The sequence below is a fragment of the Notothenia coriiceps genome, unplaced genomic scaffold, assembly GCF_000735185.1.
Source record: "Notothenia coriiceps isolate Sejong01 unplaced genomic scaffold, NC01 NC01_scaffold00038519, whole genome shotgun sequence".
In the NCBI taxonomy this organism is placed as follows: Eukaryota; Metazoa; Chordata; class Actinopteri; order Perciformes; family Nototheniidae; genus Notothenia; species Notothenia coriiceps.
The window spans coordinates 14582-26635 of record NW_011371220.1 but is presented as its reverse complement, the minus strand read 5'-3'; the positions used below and the strand labels follow the sequence as shown (position 1 = coordinate 26635).

The 12054-nt window shown below is 40.9% G+C and overlaps 1 protein-coding gene across 1 annotated transcript; it reads right to left on the bottom strand.

Moving 5' to 3' along the window:
• Window positions 1-3990: 3990 nt before the first annotated feature.
• LOC104968256 (fibroblast growth factor 6-like) lies at window positions 3991-7806 on the bottom strand. Its single transcript, XM_010797833.1, has 3 exons — window positions 7099-7806; window positions 6438-6541; window positions 3991-4576 (listed from the first exon to the last, which is right to left on the bottom strand). The coding sequence occupies exons 1-3, from the start codon at window positions 7442-7444 to the stop codon at window positions 4400-4402; spliced, it is 627 nt and encodes a 208-aa protein (XP_010796135.1). The 5' UTR covers window positions 7445-7806; the 3' UTR covers window positions 3991-4399.
• Window positions 7807-12054: the final 4248 nt, after the last annotated feature.

The window sequence follows — 12054 nt, the reverse complement described above, 5'->3', positions numbered from 1 at the left end:
GGGGGGGGGGGGGGGACATATACCTAGTCCATTCAGAGCTCTATGTGCATAATGTGGAATCAAGGAAGTAAGGGTTAATGTTGAAAGGTGACATACCATTAACTACCTTCTCTCAGTTACCGCTTTATCGTACAACCTTTTCTGCCTCAAAACAGCTTCATGCTAAAGTTGTAGGACTTCTAACAGAGTAATATTTCTCAAGCTTTCAAAATCTGACACCAAGCTGAGTAGCTTTCGGTGTAAACAGCTTAGAGGAGCCATTCTTACTTTGCAATACCCATTCAACTCATCGTTTGTTGTGCTAGCAGTGTTCTCTGAAAAATACAGCACTAAATCAGAAATGTCATACAGTCATAAACACAATGTTGTCAAAAACAGCACTTTTGATCTTGCATGTCTGCTTGTTTAGATGAAAGAGTATGAAGGTAAACTACGGAAGCCAGGAACTTTAGTTGTATGTGAAACAGGTGGGGTGACATTTCCCAGGTGAACATAAACGGTTTTGTCAGGATCATTTGTATTGTTGTAATACTCATTTTGTCCAAAAGAGGGTAACATGCACGGCTCCTAGTGTTCGATCATATTTTCTTCCTGCTGATTTTAGATCGCCCAATTAATGCGAATTGTATGTACTCTGTGTTTACAATTTAGGGAATAATGTAAAGTGAAGTGGAAGAAAACATTCATGTTTTTAGTCCTAGGAGCTAAATGTAGTGTTGCACTTCGGCTTCTTGCAGCCTAAATAGGTACTACAACAACAAACGCTTTTTCACCTGTCATAAACACAGGACAATATTTTTTTTGGATCAGGCTAATAAAACAGGACAATATTTTTTTTGGATCAGGCTAATAAAATTGATCAACAAAATGTATTTTCCCACTTGCCAGTCAGTGATTAGAAAAATAACCCGCCCTTGCTCAGTAAGTGGCACCATAAACAAAAACAAAAATAACAAATACTCCTCCAGCCAAATCCTCACTGCCACAACATTAGTCCATAAAAAGCTACAAGTGATCATTCGCTGATCAAAGTGCACTTTTATGCACAGTATATAACAAGAAAAACTGACCAATTATCAGTGGTGTAATATTCAATAACATTAAACCTGACAGCCCGGGAGCGTCAAGCTGCTCTCTATGATCACAGTATTCAGTCCATCAAACAACCCGTTCACCTCAAGAGTCCCTTTCCTGGAAGCATTTGATTGTTTTTTAAGTGATCATTTTGCTACATAACTACCAGCTCAAACCAGTCAGTGCTTTCTTCTGACAGAAATCCACTAATAGCCTACGTTATGCCTTTTTCCTCTACTTCTCGTCTTTATCCTCTACTGTGAGGAGAGTACAGTACATCAGCGCGCAGTCAGACAATGCCCTGTTATTCCTGACTCAAGGTAAATTGATCTGATACCATCTCTACTGTCGCTTTGGCAGAAACAGAACATGCCAGGAGCGTGCTCAGTATGCACACGCACACACACACATGCTTACAAACACACTTCTTCTGGAAAGATACCGCACGTTTGTCTCTGCTACTCGACACAAGCTGGAGCTTAAAGGGCACATGAACTGTCCTGCTCACAGACATTTAGTCAGTGCGTTACAGTAATGTTAGAAAGGGCACAAGGTCAAATATGACAACATACAGTATATCTATAACAGCCTGGCTACTTTCCCTTTACCATATTTCACAAACTGGCCTTGACTGGTGGTTTGCTACGTACAGAATATTGCAAGTCAAGTACCACAATGTAACAACTGAATTCAAAATCATAGAAAAAAGAAAAAGAAATCAAGCTCTATCATGCCGTATTTGACATTAAAAAGAATCTGCTCAGGAGTATAAAGGAGTACGAGAAAGGTGCAGAATCATTCACATCTGCATTGCACATTACAAGACAAACATTTATGCCTTGATCAATAAATAACACAACAGGTGCAGAGCCCCGGAAAACAAAAAAAGTGGTTTAACATCGACCAGAAAACATGCATACATCAGTTATGCAAAGAAAAGAAAGCCCATATCTTTGACCTTGGTATAGAAATGGCTGAGATGAATAGGAGGAGAACCCACTGCGCTGACCCTCCAGTGTGAGGTCGACGCACAAGGGGCCCGCTCCTCTGATGCTCAGGTATTTTACCCCGCATTATTCACATCCTTGCCGAGTTAAACAAAAAACCAGTGCCACATGCAGAGTTCCTTATAAGTCCTCTGTACATCATTGCTATCTTCAACTTTGCTTGCTCTTTGCCCTTTCCACCCCGGTCTCCACAATGGAAAACTACATTATCTGAAAGAGGAGTGCAAGCACTTCAAGTATGGTATGCTGCATACACACAGTCCGAATGAACATTGCAAACAAAAACCCTTGGGTTTACTGCTTTTTGCAACATTGCTCATAATTATAAGAAGCCTAACTGTGGCTACGGAGGCCCTGAGAGAAAGTAAGACAATTATTTAAATATGATTAAAAAAGGTTTGCAAGGATAATCGTTTTACTTTCCTTAAATTAAAAGAATAACTATAATAATGTCCTGGTTTTGGAAAGTTACACATTTTCTCAAGTGCTTGTTGTAGTTATATTGATTTTGGCCACAAGAGGCTGAAGTGTAATACTAGCCCATTTCCTTTAAACGACTAAACGTATTCCTCCACTCTAAACACAAGGTACATATGTGTCTTCTGGCTAAATGTATTATGATTATATCAATATATGTATAAATCGTGTTTCAACCATAACTAACCAGGAAAAGACTCTCCTGACAAAAAAGAAACATTTATTCAACAGCAGAACTGTTTTTTACCTAACTAAAAATGTATAAGCAACTTGAAGAGATTATCCTGGGCAGCACTTAGATCAGATTAAAAAATATCTGCAGATTTGTTTTCCTCACTTGCCTCTCAGGGCTTCACTATAAGTCTTGCATTTACAAAATATATGCATGACAATGTATACGTAGCTTTAAAATCTTGGATCCAAAAGCGCAGTCAACATCTTTGAAAAGTCAGACAGACCATCACAGTCATGAACTGTGAAGCAGTTTCTTACACAACTTCAAATGAATGCAGCAAACCATCATGTTTACAGTGAACCGACAACTCAATCACCTCCTGTGTAACTTCACTTGTTTCTGCATAAATGTGCTATATATACTTAAACCAGTGTGAAATCCTCCGCTCCCACTGTCACTTTGCTATCAGGTCAGCATTGTAAAAAGAGAAACCTTATAAATTGTCAAAGTACCAAGGCTATACACCAGATGCACCATATTTGACCAACTCAGTTTGACCTGGAGGGAAGTACACAGCAGACAGAAACAGAGGACAATCTTTCTCCATAGTGACATGTCGATGATATTTTGTTACACAGACGCTCGCTTGAGCTGCCCTTTTCAAGTTGAGCAGCTCTCCATCTGAGTAATTCCTCACACATACTTCAAATAAAAGCATGCCCACATACTGTATATACCACACACTCACTGTAAAAGTAAAACCGGGGATTGTCAAAGCTCCGTTGGACATGATGGGGNGGGGGGGGGGGGGGGGATGCTGACTCTAAATCTAGCTTTCCATAATAACAAGAGGCTCCACTGGGTTCTGTGCAGTATAGAGTCTCAATTACTTAATTGATCTAATTATGGAAAGAAAATAAGTGGAGAAACCTCTGGCCCTTCAGGAATTAAGCTAAAGCCTCCCGGTGGTGTCTGAGGGAGAGATGACTTGCGTTTCAATCCTATTTCTGACTTGAGCACCGGGTTTCTCGCATGCAAGGGTAAGGGGGCCGCAAGTAGGAATTCAAGGCACCACCACCTCATGGCAAAGCAAAGAAAAAAAACACCGCCATATTTGCAAGTGCTGTAGTTGCCCTGACCGTGAAGGAGACAATTGAACAAAGAGGAAGGGAAGTGCTCAAGTCCTTGATGGATGACAACAGAAACATATTCAGTAAGCAGGCATTCTTCTCTGTAGAAATTTCATGCACACATTTCTCTTTTTCTTCTTGCTCTTCTTCTCAGGATATGGTGCTTTGAGGTAATAACGTATCCATTTCATTTCCAAAAGGATGAACTGTCATCTGCGGACAGGCCAAGGACTCAACCAATTCCAGCAAGCACCCATATAAACTGGGGATGAATGACGCCTCTCCATCCCCTCCATAATCACAAAATTATGAAAATCATAAAAGCAGCAAAGAATGGCATTTCCATAATTTCTAATACAAAGGAAGCTACCCAAATATACATATAAAGTTTGAATAAATACTATCAGATATAGTGGTATTTCTTTCTTTTACAGTCCGTGTTGTCTTTTGTGTTTGTACGTACGTATATGGTACTTATGTTACCTGGGAAATAATCCACATGTGCAAAAGAGTTTGTTATTGCCCGTTTTTGCTCATCATATCCGGGGTAGGAAGTGCGTTACAGTCATGGCAGTGGTGGCCTTGTGGCCCCTCTTCACGCGGCCATGCTTGCTGAGTGCTATGTAGGAGCCTCTGTAAACCAGAGACTCGTAGGCGTTGTAGTTGTTGGCGAGCATGCTCTCCTTGAACTGGCACTCGTCATGGAAGACTTTCTGGAGAGGACAAAGAGACAGACAGCCGGAATTGTAATGAACTGCTTAAAGAAAAATAGACAGTTTGTAGTTTAAAGATATGATGACAAATAGTTCAAAGATTCTCTAAAAAATGGTGTGCAACGCATACAAATATATATATATATATACACATTTAGATTACACAGAGCAACATAGACTATAAAGAGTCATCTTTATGCAATGTCCCAGTAGCACCAAGCATTCTTATTAGATGTGTTCTAATACATCTGCTGATATTTAACACATGAATCGCTAACACTTCATCACTTATAAACAGATAATAGACTCAGATTGTGTCTGCCAAATTTCAATCAAATGTTAGTCTGAGGAAAACTAAATCTTTTTTTTGTTAGAAAAAAAGATTGCCACCACTCTCTTGTTTGTAATGTAAACATATAGCTAAAACCAGGATATGATTAGCTTAGCATTAAGACTGGAAATAGCTAGTGTTGCCCTATGATTCTAGCTGTTATGCTAAACTAAGCTAATGGTTTTCCACATATTTTAATTTGACAGACAGATAGTGGGGTATCAATATAATCACACTAATCTAAATACAGTAATTTGGCACTGTAGAGAACAATATGACGTTCCTGCTACAGTGCTGACAGTGCATGTCTTGTACAGTGTGCAGCAAACACTCCCCATCAGAGCCATGTGGCCTAATTCAATCTCTTATCAGATCCTCAGCCCGCTCACAAGCTAACGCTTCATCACTCACGAGCAGATAACCGGCTCACATTGTGTCTGTCAAATATGTTGGCCACAGCGAGCAAAGCAGCGGCCATGTGTCAGCAGGGCTCTACTAAACACAATGTTTCCCCCCCCCATGTACAGGAACATTTGTATATTAATAACCGTCACTGCTCCAGAAGCAAACCAACTACATCTTCCACAGCGTACAATGAGTAATGCTGAAATAAAACATTTGCAATATAATTCAATGAAGTGTGTTTGATAGAGTTAAATAGTTAAGACGTTATGGTGCAAAATGCCAGCAGAATTTCATATTTAAAAACATCCAGCATACTCAACAGTAGGATCGAATGTAGGCTTTGAGGGACTTACATTTAGACACAGATAATGAAATAATAATAATAAAAATGATCACATAACTTAAGAGGTTGATTTCTGTAGCTATTCCTAAATAAAATTGTTTTAAATCTGTCTAATATTAACAGTAGCCTATATATCCTCATTGGTGCTCTTACACCTTTTAGGAAACCTGTAAACTGTCAGAGCTCCATCACTGTTGTAAAGCTAAAGTGTCACAATGTTCTAAATCGAGGTGTTCTTAGAGGATGACAATAGAACGAGTACATTGGCAGTTTGCTGAGAATAGCACACAAACGTAAGGCTATGAGGAAATAAAGTTTATTAAAAAATGTTCACTAAATAAAAGGCATTAAATAGAATTTAAAAGGCCTGTTTCAGATTATTTAGAGGCTGGAGAAGGAGCCGTTTGTAAATTGAGCCTTTCACTGATGTGTGTTTGTGTGCACTGCTCTCCCCTTCAAAATAAACGCTTTGCCGTTAAAATCGATCTCCAGCTCTGCTGACAGGTTTCATTGCGTCAGGGGGGTTTCCCTCCCCCTCTTACACACATACGCATCTGTTAACCTCATCATTATTTACCCATAGGCCACCAGGCCCTAGCATACTTGCTTGAAATAGAGCTTTATAAATTCCTGATGATATTAAAATATAGGGGATTTGGCAACACATAATGAACAGGCAGAGAGGGCAGCATCCCAAATAAAAGAGCTGCAAGTGCGTCCTATTTCCAGGCTCCCAATAACCAACATTACTGGACAATAAATGAAATACTGTGCATACCTACCGTTCCGTATAACCTCCCACGGCTGTTCATTGCGACAAACAGCTCACTCTTCACCCCACACAGGCTCACCACTCCTCTGTCCACCGTGGAGATCTCTATTAGACCTGATGCAAGACAAAGAATGATGACATTAGAGTGGAAATACAATAAAATACTCACCGACCGTGTTGATTTATCATGGTGACTGTAGCATTGTGTTGTCTCTCTGCGTCTATGGGTGTAACCTTGCAGTTTGCTGCGCATGCATGCCGAGCCTTTGTTCTGCATCTTTCACCCCATCTTACATTTGCACCCAGGCGCGCGGCAATTAAGCTCATTGTGGTTATTGCAATAATCGCAGTAATTGCATTGACGTGCACGGCTATTGGTCTCTGGACCGCCCTCACAGGGCTGCGTAAAAATAAGTTGTGTCTAAAAGCGTCCATACATTCATGTCATGGTTGAGCTTGGGGGAGAGGGGGAGGAAAAGGGGTGCTCAGCACTGATGGATATACTTATTTCTAATAGATTTGTATTTCCCTCGGAAGACATTAATCAGAGTCGGATGACATATGATCATGCAAATTAATAGAGGGGATACACTAGCCTGCTCATCACAGATCCATGCTTATTGACTCTTTCCTAATGTATATTACATTACATTGGGGGAGGTTTAACTCACTGTACTGGTTTTCATTATGTACACCGTTTATCCTGCCGTCGGGGAGGACCTGAAGGTGAAACCCGATGCCCACGTTGCAGTAGAGCCTCCGCACTCTTTTGATGCCCAGCAGATAGTCAGTCTCCCAGTTCAGCTCCGGTTTCTCCCCGGAGATCCCCAGTACAGAGCGGGAGAAGAGGGTCTCCCATCGTTTCTCCAATAAAGTTGCATTTGTCCTGCTGCTCGGTAAAGGGTACGCTGACACGATCCCCAGCAGAAAGCCCAGGAGAACCACCGCGGTCAGCGTCCAGTGCGGCGTGCCGGCCTCGCAGGACATACTGACGAGGAGCCTTTGCGCAACGGCCATCCGGTTTACCTTCGGGCCACGTGGTCGAAATTAATGACCCTAAAAATACCGCTCTTCTTGTTTTGCTTCCTTCGGCATGCTGGCTGAGGGTTATTTTTGGAGCGCGGATCAGGGCTTTGGGCATGAAACGCAAGCCCCGGTGCAGAGGAGGAGAGGAGACGGGAGAGTGCGCGGCAGAGCTGGAGGTGATGGTGATGGTGATGGTGAGCTTGGTGCTGGTGATTACCATGTTTTGCAGCTCCTCCGCGCCTCTCTCTCTCTCACACACACTCTCTCTCTTCCCCCCTCTCGGTAAGACTTCGGAATAAATCCTCTACCTCTCACCAAAAACCCGGTTTCAACATTGCCAGGGCGAACGCATCCCTGGATGACATCATGCAGACCGCTGGGACAATGCAAGGGTAGAGAAGGTGCTGACAGCAGGAAATATACCAAGTGTGTGTGGAGAGTTGGGGGGGAATAGTCTAACTGTCAAATCTGGACTGGAAGGGGAGAAAGCTTATTGGTGACGTTCAGTGGCCGTGGGCCGCGATGGGGCACTGGGGCTGCTCCCAAATTGGGTCGGTGGTCATATGTCTGTCAGGCCGCTTCCTTATTTAGAAGGAAGGTGTAAAAACAGGCCTACTCGTCACCGGAGAGCAATGACAGGGCTCTTGTGGTCCAACTTCTTCAGCTGCGACGTTCGAGAACTTCCCCCTCAGTAAATGTGGGGTTTTCTGGGCATACAAAAGAGATTATCAGAAGGGTGCCCCCCCGATCCGCAAAGATCAGGGTTCAAGGCCTCAGTGTGGGTCAGCACCCGCCCTGCTAACGTGTCCTTGAGCAAGACTTCCCCCCTCAGCTCTATACAGCAAGGTTGGGTAACGGAGGCCCGGGCTGGCATTTTAATAAAGTATCATATGTTTATAGTCCACCATAACCGGTGCATTTCCCATGGTGCATTCGTGAGAACTACAAGGAACAAATTGCAGAGGCCCGTCATGAAATGGAACACATTGTCAGGATGCCATTCCCTGCAACATGAAAGCCTATCGTCTTTTCCATGTAATAGATAATGCCACCAGCAGCATGCCCATGCGTCAGTGAGGTCAGTGCAGTTGCGCACCAGCAGGCTCTTCTGCACACATCAGTTCCCCGAGATCTCCAAAGGAGGGCGCCATTTACAAGTTAATTGGCTCTAGTTCTGTACAGCCTTTAGACTTTGTGCCTGTACGGTCTGTGCACCAAAATACAGAGGGATTTGTGGGACATTTAAAACTCTAAAAATTAAGATTATAATCAAGAATGCACATCATTACCATCATTTGAGATAAACAGACAACATTATTATTAAATTCAAAAACTGTATGCATTAATAATGAACAATAATCCAAATTAATATTATTATTTTTAATATTGAGAAGGACAATGTTCGATAAAATTACTCAAGGACAACAACTCATTAACAATGTAGTTCATTTATTTTGTATAAAATCTATTTGGTAACTGTAATACACAATCTGCTGAAAATATCGTTAAAATGTAATACAACTTTGTGTTATGGCTGAATGCATTTATGAACACATGTGACTGAAATTGTATCACAATAGTTGTATTATAAAAAACCTGGTCAATCACATCAAAACACAATGACTTCTGGCCTGAACATAGTCAGACCATTGGCACTTTCTTTATATGAAATTAAACAGTTTGGTTGAGTAGAGACAGAAAGCAGCTCCACCCATAAAGGTAAATGTAGTGTTTTTGTTATGTTGAACAAGAATACAGATCTCAGTTAAGAAGAAAGAAGTGGTTATAAAGACCTAGATAAAGCAGTATCGATAAAAATGATAGTTTCTTATTTGCACCAACAAAAAAAAGATGCAACGTTTCAGTTGTGTGTCAGGAATAAGGTTTTCAGCCATTCAGGTTTTCATGTGAATAACAACCACAGGGGGACATGTCTGACAATTTCTGCAATATGATGGTGAAGTAATCAAAGCAACAAGATCAAATGTGTAATGATAAATTAAATTATAGTTTGATGATGCTTCTCTACCACATCTATGCAAATAATTTATCTTTTTCACAGAAACCGTTTTTGCCCCTGCACCTCAGAAAGATGCCAAAGAGGCCAATAGTTTAATATGCGCTATTTTGTATTAAAAGCATAATAAATAAATACATATGTACAAAAAAAATGTTTGAAAAATGTAGAGGCACTTGTAAAACAACCTTTTTTCTGATACTTTAGCTTCGAAAATATTTTCCTGTGCATTTCGCAGTGAAAGGGATAACCCAGCTGCTGAAGGGTTCTGCTCAGCAGTGGTGTCGACATGACAAACAAATCCTCTGCCGCTTTTACTTCTCTCCTGCTGAGCCCGCCTCAGGCAACAAGATCCTTCAAGACTATTTGGATCTGCTGAAACTAATTCTTCACCCCTGGTGTAGGTTCAAACCACCTGGATACAAAAGGAACTCACTTACCGGTTTCAAAACAAGCATGTTGTCTAACACCGACAGGCCTATTCCAAAAGCTCAACTAAAGGCCACAACACATTCGTGTAACACACAGCATCTTATAGACCAGGCTAAAGTCAACAGTTTATTACATCTGGTCTGAAAAAACTGTCCGTTTCATTAGCCTCACACTTAAATATTACTCATGTTTTCACACCGTCTGTCCTCCATGTTATGTATACTCATACACACACCTCAACTAATATTAGACTCAATATACAGTGCCTTTTCTTGTATCATTCTCAGTAACCAAATATTGCTATTTACTGCGTTATTTTCATTTTTTTTGGTCTTTAAGGAATGGTTGCTATGAAGTGAGCTTCCATCAGAAATCCCCCTACATGTTTACATACAGCACTAACAAGTCCATCCGCATGTCCTAGATTGTCATTTGAGAAAACAGTAAAACATAAAGGTTTAAGCAGCAGGGAAAGCGTATTTTCAGTGGCATGAAGACAGGATGGGACACTAACAAACATGTACTAACCTGAGACGACTGTCCTGATCAGACGCATAGTTGGACAGGATGAGCGGCCCGCTAGACTAGATTATTTGTTTATTATCTAGACAGAGTATGTTTAATGCAGTGTTTCCAGTTCCAGTAAACAGCTTCTTTCTAAAAACGCCAGTCGATAACCTCACCTCAACAGGTTGCATAACAAAATTCCCATAGGGATATACAGTAAGTTTGTATACAAAGTATTTACAGTGAAACTATTATTTAGTAGATGACACTAGATAGTGGGGAGGGTAACATCAGATTACAGCAGAATCTTTTGAAGGTATGCATATAAGTCATGTAATGGGGAATACTATGCAGCCTGTAAAAGTGTTTTATAACGTACTCAGTGGCTCTGGAGAAGCTTTGTCAAGTCCCAGAGAAAAACCCTGATCTTAAATTAGATTGAAAAGATAAAAAGAAAAGCTGCAAATTAAAGTGAGGGCATGGAGTTTAAAGATGATGGCACTTAGTTAGGGAAGGTATAAAGAAAGATTATTCAGCAGGGCTCCAAACTCACTTCTTGATACCCTTTTGGCACAGCATGGTATTTATCAATGAGATTAACCAAATCAGACGGACTGAGTGTTGGTGGTGGATGCAATGTCTTGAAAAATTGAAAAAGACGTAACTTTTGAAGAAACATAGCCTACATGTTCATTAGGGCTGAACGATTAACCTATTTTAAATCGAAATCGCGATTTAAAATGATGCGATTATCAAATCGCAAAGCCTGCGATTTTTTTTTGTTGACTTTTTTTTCTTGTGTGTCAGTCAACCACACCAATCAGAAGTGCTGTGCTCCACATGTACCAGTCATTGTTAACCAATAAGAAGAGGCCCATGATAGAAGGTGATAGACAGATTGATCCAATCACCTGCCAAGTATTTTTGAAAGTGCCTGCCCTTTCCAAATGGCTTCCAATGGAGCTTTCCTAGATGGTTTGGTGAAACAAACCGTCTGAGTCAGGTTAGTAATGCTCCATCACATGTTTCTATTACAGGGTGAATCTTAAACTGAAGCTTGACTTTAAAGCAACCCAACGGAAGTTTCATGTAAGTTTAGCTCTTTCACTCGTAGCTCGGGCTGCAGGGGTGCTAGAGACCGGAGCATGTTGATGCGACCTTCCTAGCCGGAGATATGGCCGAATGTTACTATAAACTTCCATTGGGTCGCTTAAAAACAAATACCGCAAACCGAATCGCAATCGCAATATTTGTCAGAAAAATCGCAATTAGATTCTTTCCCAAAATTGTGCAGTCCTAATGTTCATGTATCATGTAAACAGCGAGTACAGTAAACGTCCTGCCCTCACTCCAGCAGCGACACCTTGAACTTATATACAGTCAGAAGCCCTGTATATAGCTGTATTAAGGGAAATGTAGGCAATAATTAATCATTGGAGTAACCCCGTTGTTTTCCATCCTTGATAGACAAATGCAAGCAAACACAGAGGTACATGTGATATGAGACAAACAGACTGCTCTTTAAAAAATGGTGGATAGTTCAGGATCAGAACATTAAAAAAAAAACAACAGAAGTATCTGAGGTTGAGATCAACAGTAAATCTGTTTGTGGTACCTGAGGAAAAAGACGATTAGTCAGAAACTC

Excerpts from the sequence above, each read along its gene's own strand:
- LOC104968256 (XM_010797833.1), bottom strand. The coding sequence starts at position 7,444 with ATGGCCGTTGCGCAAAGGCTCCTCGTCAGTATGTCCTGCGAGGCCGGC. Across the intron at positions 6,542-7,098 it reads ACATAATGAAAACCAGTACA|GTCTAATAGAGATCTCCACG; the intron begins GTGAGTTAAACC and ends GTCTTGCATCAG. Across the intron at positions 4,577-6,437 it reads GTGGGAGGTTATACGGAACG|AAAGTCTTCCATGACGAGTG; the intron begins GTAGGTATGCAC and ends TGTCCTCTCCAG.